At 38.2% G+C, this 13379-nt stretch overlaps 1 protein-coding gene across 1 annotated transcript in view; it reads left to right on the top strand.

Moving 5' to 3' along the window:
• Window positions 1-4995: 4995 nt before the first annotated feature.
• LOC121373015 overlaps window positions 4996-13379 on the top strand; it is a 28847-nt gene continuing 20463 nt past the window's right edge. Inside the window, exons 1-4 of the mRNA XM_041499458.1 lie at window positions 4996-5104; window positions 7843-7875; window positions 9303-9649; window positions 10025-13374. Of these exons, the coding sequence (XP_041355392.1) occupies window positions 4996-5104; window positions 7843-7875; window positions 9303-9649; window positions 10025-13374 (3839 nt within the window). The remainder of the gene's footprint in view (window positions 5105-7842; window positions 7876-9302; window positions 9650-10024; window positions 13375-13379) is intronic.

The raw sequence follows: 13379 nt of genomic DNA, 5'->3' as shown, positions 1-13379 counted from the left end.
AAAACATATATTTAATGAAAAACTGTAACAGTTTTCCTTTATGTGTTAATTTTTTTTTCTTGTAGAGACAGAATGGAAGAAATAGGTGATGGTATACAACACACTCATCAGACTCCTGGTAAGTAACGTGTGTTTCTAGTGATAGTATACAGCAATCCAGTGAGACTCCTGGTAAGTGACGTGTGTTTCTAGTGATAGTATACAGCAATCTAGTGAGACTCCTGGTAAGTAACGCGTGTTTCTAGTGATAGTATACAGCAATACAGTGAGACTCCTGGTAAGTGACGTGTGTTTCTAGTGATAGTATACAGCAATCTAGTGAGACTCATGGTAAGTACTGTGTGCATCTAGTGATAGTGTACAGCAATCTAGTGAGACTCCTGGTAAGTAACGTGTGTTTCTAGTGATAGTGTACAGCAATCTAGTGAGACTCCTGGTAAGTAACGTGTTTCTAGTGATAGTATACAGCAATCTAGTCAGACTCCTGGTAAGTGATGTGTGCATCTAGTTATAGTATACAACAATCTAGTCAGACTCCTGGTAAGTGCTGTGTGCACCTAGTGATAGTATACAACAATCTAGTCAGACTCCTGGTAAGTGCTGTGTGCAACTAGTTATAGTGTACAGCAATCTAGTGAGACTCCTGGTAAGTAACGTGTGTTTCTAGTGATAGTACACAGCAATCTAGTGAGACTCCTGGTAAGTAACGTGTGTTTCTAGTGATAGTACACAGCAATCTAGTGAGACTCCTGGTAAGTAACGTGTGTTTCTAGTGATAGTATACAGCAATCTAGTCAGACTCCTGGTAAGTAACGTGTGTTTCTAGTGATAGTGTACAGCAATCTAGTCAGACTCCTGGTAAGTAACGTGTGTATCTAGTGATAGTATACAGCAATCTAGTCAGACTCCTGGTAAGTACTGTGTGTTTCTAGTGATAGTATACAGCAATCTAGTCAGACTCCTGGTAAGTACTGTGTGTTTCTAGTGATAGTATACAGCAATCTAGTCAGACTCCTGGTAAGTAATGTGTGCATCTAGTGATAGTATACAGCAATCTAGTCAGACTCCTGGTAAGTACTGTGTGTTTCTAGTGATAGTATACAGCAATCTAGTCAGACTCCTGGTAAGTACTGTGTGTTTCTAGTGATAGTATACAGCAATCTAGTCAGACTCCTGGTAAGTAATGTGTGTTTCTAGTGATAGTATACAGCAATCTAGTCAGACTCCTGGTAAGTACTGTGTGTATCTAGTTATAGTATACAACAATCTAGTCAGACTCCTGGTAAGTAATGTGTGTTTCTAGTGATAGTCGTTTGAACAGCAATCTAGTCAGTGAGACAGCCTCTAGGGACTCCTGTCAACTGATTGTGTGTTTCTAGTTATAGTATACAACACTGGATCTAGTGGTATGACTTTCCTGGTAACAATCTAACCAGTATATTACATTCCCTAATGACACCACTAGAGCACATTGATTTATTAATCCTTGGCTATTGAATGTAAAACATTTGGTAATTTTTTTTTAGTAGTAAGGGATTTTTTATAAGCACAATCCCAGAAACAGGATAGCACATACCATGGCCTTTGATATACCAGTCATGGTGTACTGGCTGGACTAAAGAAATAAAACAAACAAACATTGGTTATATATGTGTGTGTGTATGTATGTGTCTGTGTGTGTATGTGTGTAGATATATGTGTGTGTGTGTGTGTGTGTATGTATATATGCGAGTGTGTATATGTATGCATGTGTGTGTAGATATATATGTGTGTGTGTGTGTTTGTGTGTGTGTGTCTGCATGTGTGTGCATCTGTGTATTTATGTGTGTGTGTGTGTGTGCCTCTGTGTGTGTGTGTGTGTGTGCATGCCTCCGTGTGTGTGCCTCTGTGTATACCTTTGTGTGTGTGTGTGCCTCTGCATGTATACTTCTGTGTGTGTGTGTGCCTCTGTGTATACCTCTGTGTGTGTGCCTCTGCATGTATACTTGTGTGTGTGTGTGTATGTGTGTGTGTGTGCCTCTGTGTGTACGTGGTTATATATATATCTATCTGTGTGTGTGTGTGTGTGTGCACGCGCATGCCTGTGTGTGTGTGTGTGCGGGCCTCTCTCTCTGTGTATGTGTGTGTCTGTCTCTGTGTGTGCGCACGCCTGTGTGTGTGCACGCCTCTCTCTGTGTATGTGTGTGTGTCTGTCTGTGTGTGTGTGTGTGTGTGTGTGTGTGTGTGTGTGTCACCGTCTGTGTGTGTCTCTGTATACATGTTTGTGTGGTGTTTGCGTGTGTGCAAGAGTGAAATTTCTTTTCTTTTTTTTGGAGGAGGTGAGTGGGCATGGCAAGTGTTGCCTTCGGTTTAATAACAAAACTGAGGGCAACAAGGCAAGTTGAAGGGGTACGAAGGCAACTTACTTTCTATCAAGTTTTTGAGACAAAAATTATTTAGATTATTGTCTTGGACTCTATTTTTGATACAGATAGATGCCATAATAATGTATTTTACAAGATTAATAACATGTAGCATATATGCTACATTTTCCTTATATACCCAATCTAGCAGATATCCTACATTATTAAAAATACATGTATATACAAATTTATGAACATTCAAAAATCATCATGGAAGTGTTCAATGTACACTACTATCTCAAGTTGAATGAATATGATAATTTTTTGTATTTATTTGGAGTACTTGGGCACTAGAGGGTTAAACTAAATGAATGTGTCAAATATGCAGGGACGGCACAAGATTACTTCATCCGTCCTGTAGGGGGACTGCCACTCTCTCAGGACTGGCTTGACAGAATGAAACTTGTTCTTCCTAATCATCTTGCCTAGTTGAAAAGATATATTGGTTAATATGATATTTAAAATCACTGTGTAAGTCACAAAGAATATATAAATGTCGTCAACTTAAAACTGCTGTAAATAACATTATTTTTATGGCCATTTTAGCACATTTTGTTTTACATTCTGGTATAAATGACCTGTCACTTCATGTGTCAACAAGCAGTCCGACTTCGCTAGATGTGATCTTTTCATGTCATGTACATTTTGTATCATTTTTAAATAATTAAATGCTGGTTTTTAAAAAACAAAATTCGGAGTGCACAGTGGCAAACCAATTAAAGCAGCGCAGTATTATACTTGCCGTGGACAACCATAAGATTTTAGGGGCTCCTACGGTAATTGCTGTCGGTGACATTTGAACCCTGGTGTGTCTGTGTGTCTGTGCGTGTGTGTCTATCTGTGTATGTGTGTGTGTCTATATGTGTGTGTGTGTGTGGTGGTGATGGTGTGTGTCTGTGTGTGAACTTGTGTCCGTCTGTGTGTGTGTGTGTGTGTCTGTGTATGAACTTGTGTCTGTCTGTCTATCTGTCTGTCTGTGTATGAACTTGTGTGTGTAAATCCATTTTTTAAAGATTATTCTGTTGTGTACTTATTTAGACCAAGTTGATCCAGCTGCTAGTGAAGTGGACACAACCAACACTGACTCCGGTAGTCAGTCAGCAGTGACAGACAAACAGGGTGTTAACCAGCCTCAAGATGCTCAATCTAGTCTCGATCAGTCAGCCGTGACAGAGGATCAGGGTGTTGACCAGCCTCAAGATTCTCAATCTAGTCACGATCAGTCAGCCGTGACAGAGGATCAGGGTGTTGACCAGCCTCAAGATTCTCAATCTAGTCTCAATCAGTCAGCCGTGACAGAGAATCAGGGTTTTGACCAGCCACAAGATTCTCAATCTAGTCACAATCAGTCAGCCGTGACAGAGAATACTTGTGTTGACCAGCCTCAAGATTCTCAATCTAATCACGATCAGTCAGCCGTGACAGAGAATCAGGGTGTTGACCAGCCTCAAGATTCTCAATCTAATCACGATCAGTCAGCCGTGACAGAGAATCAGGGTGTTGACCAGCCACAAGATTCTCAATCTAGAAACCTTGCAAGTCATGTAGAAGATGTTGAATGTCAGGCTACTTCTCAGCCAGGTATGAATTCAGTGATATGTACATCATTTTACAGGCCCATATGAAAGATATCTGGTTTGTGGAGGGGGGAGGCGGGGGCAAAATCCATTGGGGTGGGGCAAAGCCAAATTTTTATCTGTATTTACATGGGGTAGAAAGCAAAAACATACATTTATTCCTCGAGTGGGGGGGGGGGGGGGCACACAAGCCCTCCAGATTCCTATGGACCTGCTATATAGTTGTTTTTTTGTATATTTGTGGTTAATTATGCAAAGATTATTTGTATTAATATGCATACTTTTTAATCAGAATATATGTAACAATAGCAAAATAACACTTGCAATTTTGAAAATTAACCTTTAATATTCATACTTTTTAATTAGAATACATGTAACAATAGCAAAAATAACACTTGCAACTTTGAAAATTAACCTTTAATATTCATACTTTTTAATCAGAATACATGTAACAATAGCAAAATAACACTTGCAACTTTGAAATCAATACATTCATATTAGCATTACTATCAAACAGCTATATATAGGTTTGCAAATTAATCACTGCACATTTTTACATGGATTACAACTAATTTTGAGGGTAGAATTATGGAAATACATGTTAAAAAAAAAGTTTCAGGTTAGCACATTTTACCCGAATATCTGTATTAGTTTTGCCCGAATTTGAGGTTTTGCTCCATGGAATGTCTCGTACGCTTATCTATTTTGCATCAGTTTGTTTGAGGCCAGTGCACTACGACTGGTATATCAAAGGCCGTGGTATGTACTACCCTGTCTGTGGGATGGTGCATATAAAAGATCTCTTGCTGCTAATCGAAAAGAGTAGCCCATGAAGTGGCGACAGCGGGTTTCCTCTCTCAGTCTGTGTGGTTTTTAAACATATGTTTGACGCCATATAACCGTACATAAAATGTGTTGAGTACGTCATTAAATAAAACATTTCTTTCTTTTTTCTTTCCGTTTGTTTTGAATTTTGATTGGATTCCATTGTAGCTGATGATCTATTGGCATCCTGCATGGAGATTGGACTACGGGATAAGAAATTTGATAATCTGACAGTGAAGGATTGCCGTAGTGTGCAGTTTGGATGTACGACACACAAACACTATCCCAAAGACTCTCCCAGTAAGTTTGTCATGTCAGTAGATTATCAGGTGCTGATTCAGGGAGAGGGCACTGGATAGTGTGCACCCCCCCCCCCCCCCTCGAATATCAAAGTTCTCTGTACATCGCAAACTGTGGCCCATGACTGGTCAGTGGAGGATCCAGAAAATCCATTTGGGGGGGGGTGGGTGGCAATGACATGAGGCGAAATGCCAAGGGAACTTTGGGGGTAGTTTGGAGGGCGGCTGTAAAGAAAGGAAAATTACAATTCCTGAGTTTGCTGCAATTTTTAAGATGTTATCGACTAACAGACTTTTTAACGATTGTAATTACATATCAAATATATTTTTCTGCATAAAATATTAGTGGTTGTATATTAAACGTGTTTTTGATCGTTCTAATATTTGTACTAGGTTAAATGCCATTTTATTTTCTAAAATATTTTTTCGTACGTACGAAAATATTTGAAGACAAAATCCAGTTTGAGCTTCTGGCAAATATTAAGACCAGAAACACATCGAATATACACACAAATATTCTAAACAAGAAAATATATCTAATATGTATGTTCAATCGTAGAAATATTTTATTAGTCGGAAACATCTTACAATGCAGCAAACTCAGGAATGTCCCTTTAATATATATTAAAATTATAACTGTCGCAAAATTTAGGGGGGGTAACCGGGCCCTTGAGGCTCCCACTCCCCAAGATCCGCCTCTGGTGGTACATCGCAAACTGTATGTGTACTCTATGGATGGAAAGGCTTATAATTAAATTATCCTGATCCGCTAGTTGCTGTATTATAATTGTTTACTACACATGTATACATTAAAATTACCGTTATAAATATAAGTAAACAGTGCAGTGCATCACAAAAACACTATTTCACTAAACGTAATTTATTTACGTGTAGGAGATCTTTTAATTGTAAAGAGCGGGAAGCAAATAGTGTCTCATTTGTTGTGAAGTCATCAAGTCGGGGGCGTAGCGTGATCTGGACCTGGACCCCATTTTACGAAGTGATCTTTGTTATGTTTGATGTTTCCGATTTAACTATCAACAAACCAGATTTAACTTGGTAACCAATTTTACTTTTCTAGTCCTTTTGTTACATGCCACTTCCGGTGCTCTTTTCCGGAAGGTCATTCCAAATGATAAACAATTAGTATACGACCAAACGATAAATAAACTATTAATGTCTCACTAAAACACGACAATCTTAGCGCTAAGATTACCTTAAGTGCATTAAGTACAAACTACCCCATACTAGAGCACCCCAGCCTATGCCGCTGTAAATACACACAAAGTGATGGAGTATTACCATCTGTAACGGTGTGGTTGCGAAACATGTCAAATATCCGAACTTAGGGTAGTTAACTTAAGGCTTGGCGCACACCTAATGATTAACGCCTACTTCATATTCGCGTTATCTTTAATCTGTAGGTGTGTGTGTGGGGGGGGGGGGGGGGGGGGGGGGGGGGCAAAGACATGACAGTCGTGTTTAATGTCTAGTATTGACCCATTTAGACTGTCGTGTTGGCTGGTGTGTGCAGGTGGCACATTTTCAGACTACTTCTGACTAGACAGTATAATCAGCGTTAATCGGTAGGTGTGTGTCAAGCATAAAGCCTTTAGTGCACGAGGCATCAGTTACTTACGACTTTTTATCATCTGCAGGTAACATGAGCTGTGTTTAAATAACCAACTGATCAATGAAAATTGAAATTAAAAACAATTGATTTTAAAATATTAGGTCACAATAATGGCAGTGGTAGGCCTACTAGCAAACATGCTTAGGACTTAGCTCATTAGGCCTAAAAACATCATGGGCGGATCCAGGAAATATTTTTAGGGGGGGACCAAAAAAGAAGGGCACATTGACTCGTCAAAAGAGCACCTTACTACAAGTTTTGATATTTACAATTAATATGAATTCCTACAGTTCTACGTCATAATATACTAGCAATAATGAAGTAAATTGGCGTCACTCGCGTTAGAACCTCAATGGGGCCCCATTGAGACTCAATAACACAGACACATATCTGCAAGCTTGCGCATGTACACGAAAATCTTGATTTCATTTATCTACAATATAATTATTGTTTACTTAAAAAAAAAAAAATTCTACAAACAAAAAGGGCACTTGGACATTTTGAGGGCACTTGAACAATTTTTGGGGGGGACGCGTCCCCCTGGTCCCCCCCCCCCTTGGATCCGCCCATGAACATATGTGTGATTCAGTTTTCATCCTTGATAAAAACAGGTAGGAATTTTGTAAAAAAAATAATAATAAAAAAATAAAATAAAAAGGAAAAATAGAAATTAATTGCATCAAATTGAGAAACCATAATCGGTCAAGGTGTTCCGAATCTAGTCTGCTGATTGGAAAAAAACACACTTCAAAACATTTCAGGGTCGCTACTTAAAATTAGGGAAACCGGAGACACACATATTTCTTTTTAGGCCTTAGTGCTGTGAAATTGATATGAGCTAGATGAACAAAAGGTCCAATATGATAATTCTGTCTACATCCCAAAACATTATATTATAGCAATATCCTAATTATAATTATTACTATTTATTATTATTAATTATTGTTATTATTGTTATTAATTAGTGCCATTATTATTATTTGTTTATTATTGTTATTATAGTATTATTATTATATTACTACTATTATTATTATTATTATTATTATTACCAGATCAATGACAATGTTAGGGTTGAATACTAAAATGTTTGCTTTTCACACTTTCAGGAAACGAGAGTCCCAGGTTTTTTAACATTAAAAGTAAGTTTTTGTTTAATATTGTTAACTGATGTTTCAGACGTATGCATACTAATTAGGTGTCATGATACACCGATGCAATGATGCATCACAATTCTACTTCTCACAATACGATACACAATACCCTTCATATTTTGACGCAAAAAAAAAGAAAGAAAGAAAAAAATGTTTTATTGAACGACGCATTCAGCACATTTACGGTTATATGGTGTTGGACATATGGTTAAGGACCACACAGATATTGATAGAGGAAACCTGCTGCCGGCACTTCATGGGTTACTCTTTTCGATTAGCAGCAAGGGTTCTTGTACATGCACCATCCCATAGACAGAGAAGTACATGCCACAGCCTTTGATACACCAGTCGTGGTGCACTGGCTGGAACGAGAAATAGCCCAATGGGCCCACCGACGGGGATTGATCCCAGACCGACCGTGCACCGAGCGAGCCTTTTATCACTGCGCTACGCATATTTTGACCATTTATCAAATCCTATTTTAACTTTGTATCAATTTTACCAACACCAATGTGTAATGAGATGTACTTACTGACAAGCTATTTCCTTCAAGGAAAGGCGGGGGGGGGGGGGGGGGGGGGGGGGGGGCGAGACGTAGCCCAGTGGTAAAGTGCTCTCTTGATGTGCAGTCGGTTTGGAATCGATCCCTGTCAGTGAGCCCATTGGGCTATTTCTCGCTCCAGCCAGTGCACCACGACTGGTACATCAAAGGCCGTGGTATGTGCTAAACTGTCTATGGGATGGTGCATATAAAAGATCCCTTGCTGCTAATCGGAAAGAGTAGCCCATGAAGTGATGGCAGCGGGTTTCCTCTCTCAATATCTGTGTGGTCCTTAACCATATGTCTGACGCCATATAACCTTAAATAAAATGTGTTGAGTGTGTTGTTAAATAAAACATTTCCTCTCTTCCTCAAGGAAAGGCGGTGAAGTGGATAGAGAATATGTGTCTGCGTATGTCAATGTGTCTGTGATGTGGTATTTCTAAAACTCTGTTTGATCAGAGTTTATAGTTTTTGTAATGTTTTATTTCATATTTTTAAATCATTTCATTCAACCATTAACTTCTTGTTTTATTGAAAACATCATGAATCACGTATCGAGGTATACATATCGTATCATGGGTTATGTCTTGTGGGCCCACATACTGAACTGAATAGTGCAAAATACTGATAAATATAAAAACGTAAAACCAGTTTGAAAATAGTTTGATAAGATAAGTGAAAAGATTTAAACCAATACCAGCATGTGAGATAAATTCACTATAACTATTAAAATACAGTGCAATTATGACAGTTCACTGAATATTGCTTTTTATGGTTTCTGTAGATCTGTATTCTGCTATATAAAAATAAACATGTTTGACTAAACAAAAAGTTAAAACCCATGAAATATTCTTTTCTGTTTATTTAACAGATAAATCGGCATACAAGTTCCAGAAATTTAAACCACAAAACTACATTCAGCTAAAAGCATATGATGAGGCTGAAAAAGCTCTATATAAGTCTGGCATCGTATTTTTGATAGGCAGTCCTGGGGCTGGAAAGACAACTTTTGGGTTTATACTTGTGGCACGTATCAATGAAAACGAGAAATGGAAGCCTTTATACCTGACAGCTTCTTCGGAAATTGATGAAATTCCAATTCCTGATGATATGGCGAAATCAAAGCAAAGGTACATCGTATTAGTTGATGACATTGATTCATCATGGAAAGAGAAATTTGAAACAATTGAGCTGCTAGTTAAAATGGGATTGATCAAAGTGATAATTACATCCACAAGTCTTTTATTTTATCCACTTGAGAAAAGCTTCTCAAAGAATGAAATGAGTTTTCTTTCCAATTCTACTATTCATTTCTCCTTAACCAATAAGGAAAAACTTGATATTCTTGAGCTGCTTCTCAGGAAACATGATATACCAATGGCAAAGGAAGACAGGAGTACAGCTGCAGAACAGACATTTCAAGAGTTGGGTTTTCCAAATTGTTGTACATTTTTCGTAGAACATTCAGAAGCGCAAAAGCGAGGTGTAGACTTTTTCAAGAGGCCTTTAGAATATCTCAAGGTACTTTTAGGCCAACTAAAATCAAACAATTCACTCCAGTATCTTGTCCTTTTATTGGTTTTGTGTAATCAGGGAAGTTTTAGGATCGAAGATTTGAATCCATTAGAAGATGAAGAGTTCACAAAACTGAGAAAAGTGTGTGCAATTAATGGACTTGTCTCGGCTGAAGAAATAAAACAGTCGGCCAATTCCCTAATAGGTGTATATCTTGCATATGATGATGACGATGAACAATTTTCATTCACCCACCCATCAGTATTTGATGCTGTGTTTCTACATTTTTCTTCAGTGAGTATGAAACATAGCATTATGATTTGCCCTGCTTCACTGTTGGTGCAGTATGTCATCACAACAGATGTGTCAAATACCAGCAATATTATAGTGAGGTTGGACAAATGTAGATTTTCGTATCTTGCAAAAAGGATAACAGACTTGTTACAAATGTCTGACAGTGCCAGATCTATACTTTCACACCCATCCTTAAGAGATTCACCGTTTGTGGAATATCTAATCAAAGAATTCTTGAATCCTAGAATGGTGAATGCCATATTGTCCTTAAAACTGTATCCTCAAACTGAAAAGGAAGTGGATCTTGTTGATCAGGGTTATCTGCACAGTGTTTGGAACATGTCTGATTTGAAATATAGACTTTCTGAAGTAAAGGCTCTGACAAAGGTAAATAAAAAAGTGATTTCTTTTAGCTCCTCGTCTGTAGCAGAGGCAGTTGTGGTTAATGAGCTAGAAATGTTGTCCATTCATTTTGCAACCAGTATTGTCATAGGTAATTCCAACATTAACAAAGGAATAAAGTATTTTAGTTCTCTTCCAAATAGCCTCTTTGGACGTAATCCTAGTAATTGTGAACAACAACAGAACCTATTACGAACTGCATGCCTAATGGGGAATGCTGAAGTAGCTGATATTGTATTAAAATCGGGCATTGTACCTACCATTGATTCATTTAGTGCTGCTGCAGTGACAGACAAAGATGATAATAGTATATTTGATAGACTGTTCAAGTACAACATGAAGTTAGGTTCGAATGATTGGAAACACTTGCTTCTCATTGCACTTGCAGTTGAAAATGAGAACATATCAAAGCTTTTGATTAAAAAGATCAGTGCATTACCGAACTCAGAAGAGATTCTCGATCAAGCTGCCATATATGTACTTCTTATGACAAATGATGGTTCTCTCCAGAGGAGTTTGGCAACTGGAGCTGCAGCCAGGATATTCAGACATTTATCAAAATTATCCAAAGTTTGCATGTGTGATGTTGCCTTTGTTCTGGCGGCAGAGTGCAACAATGGAAGCATTTTAAAAGAAATGTTTTGTGTTAACTCAGACCTGTGCTGTGCAATGTGTCAAGATAAAACACTTCTACTGGCACATGCTGTTGCCCGTGGGGGGTGTTTGGAATCGCTGGCTATCTTGATGGACAATGGGTGCAACATCAGTGCTCTCAACGCAGAACAGAAGACTGCACTACATGTTGCAGTAGAGTTTAATCAGCCAAATATGGCCAGAACGTTACTTGGAAAAGGACTGAATGTCAATGTTGTAGATGGTAATCGAGACTCCCCACTCCACATGGCTACAAGATGTGGATCACTGAAAAGTGTTGCCTATCTTTTAGAAAATGAAGCAGGTGTGAATATGCAAGATGAGGATGGCAACACTCCACTTCACTTTGCTGCAGAGTTTGCATCCACTGAAATTGTATCTTCTCTTGTGGAAAAAGGGGCCCAAGTAAATATACAAAATAGAAGTAGAAAGACAGCACTTCATCTTGCTGTACATAAAGCATCATATGAAATTTTAATTTATCTTATACGTAATGAATCACAAATAAACCAGCAAGATGACAAAGGGAAAACTCCACTTCACGTTGCTGTACAGCATAGGTCAATGAAAATCACAAGTCTTCTTGTAAACAATGGAGCAAATGTAAATCTTCAAAATGTTAGTGGGGATTCCCCAGTTCATGCTGCTGCACAACGTATGTCACTGGAAATTTTAAGTTACCTTGTAGACGAAGGAGCACGAGTAGACCTAGGAAATGAAAATGGTGATACTCCAATTCATATTGCTGCACAACAAAAGTCGGTCGAAATTGTACATTATCTTGTACAAAAAAGAGCACAAGTAAACCTGCAAAACGGAAGTGGGAATACTTCACTTCATATTGCTGCACAACAAAAGTCACTAGAAATGATGAGCTATCTTGTACAGAATGGAGCACAGGTAAACCTGCAAAATGAAAGTGGGAATACTTCACTTTGTATTGCTGTACAACAAAGGTCACTGGAAATTGCAAGCTATCTTGTACAGAATGGAGCACAGGTAAACATTCAAAACTATAGTGGGAGTACTTCACTTCATATTGCTGCACAACAAAAGTCACTGGAAATTGCAAGGTATCTTGTACAGAATGGAGCCCAGGTAAACCTACAAAACAAACATGGGGACAGTTCATTTCATATTGCTGCACAACAGAAGTCTCTGGAAATTGCACGCTACCTTGTACAGAATGGAGTAAAAGTAAACGTAAAAAACAAACGTGGGAACACTCCATTTCATATTGCTGCACAACACAATTCAGTTGACATTTTAAGTTGCATTGTAGGACATGGAACAGAATTAAACCTACCAAATAAAAGTGGGAACACTCCACTTCACTTAGCTATACAACATGGGTCAGTTGAAACTGCACATTGGCTTGTTGAAAAAGGAGCACAAATTGATATACACAATGAAAATGGCGAAATTGCACTTCACTTGGCTGCCAAAAACACTACTTTTGTATGTGAAAATAATAGGTCATTGGCATTCATTGAGCATCTCGTACAAAATGGAACAGACATAAACCAGCAAGATAACAGTGGGAATACTACACTTCATTTTGCTGTACAATATTGGATATCCAAACGTGTTCAATACCTTTTAAAAAAAGGAGCCAAAGTAAACATTAAAAATCTAAGTGGGTACACACCACTTCACTTCGCCGCATCTCACTGGCAAATGAGCATTGTAGAACATCTTGTGGCAAAAGGAGCAGATATAAACCTACAAAATGAAAGTGGAGACACTCCACTTCATATAGCCGCAAAAAACGACTTAAATAAAATAAAATATTTTGTAAAACATGGAGCAGACATAAATATAAAAAACGAAAAGGGGTGCACTCCGATTCATATTGCTATGGAATACAAATCACTGAAAATTGTCCGTTACCTTGTAGAAAAAAGAGCGAAAGTAAACATACAAAACGAAAGTGGGAAAACTCCACTTCATTTAGCTTTTTTATATGAGTCTGTTGATATTGCAATGTGGCTTGTAAATAAGGGGGCACTAGTTAATTTACAGGATGAAAATGGGTCCACTTCACTTCATCTCGTATCAGAAAGCCACGGGTCACTGGAGTTAG

Source organism: Gigantopelta aegis, chromosome 5, assembly GCF_016097555.1.
Source record: "Gigantopelta aegis isolate Gae_Host chromosome 5, Gae_host_genome, whole genome shotgun sequence".
Lineage (NCBI taxonomy): Eukaryota > Metazoa > Mollusca > Gastropoda > Neomphalida > Peltospiridae > Gigantopelta > Gigantopelta aegis.
Note: the sequence above shows the minus strand (reverse complement) of the source record. Positions and strands in the feature narration are given on the sequence as shown.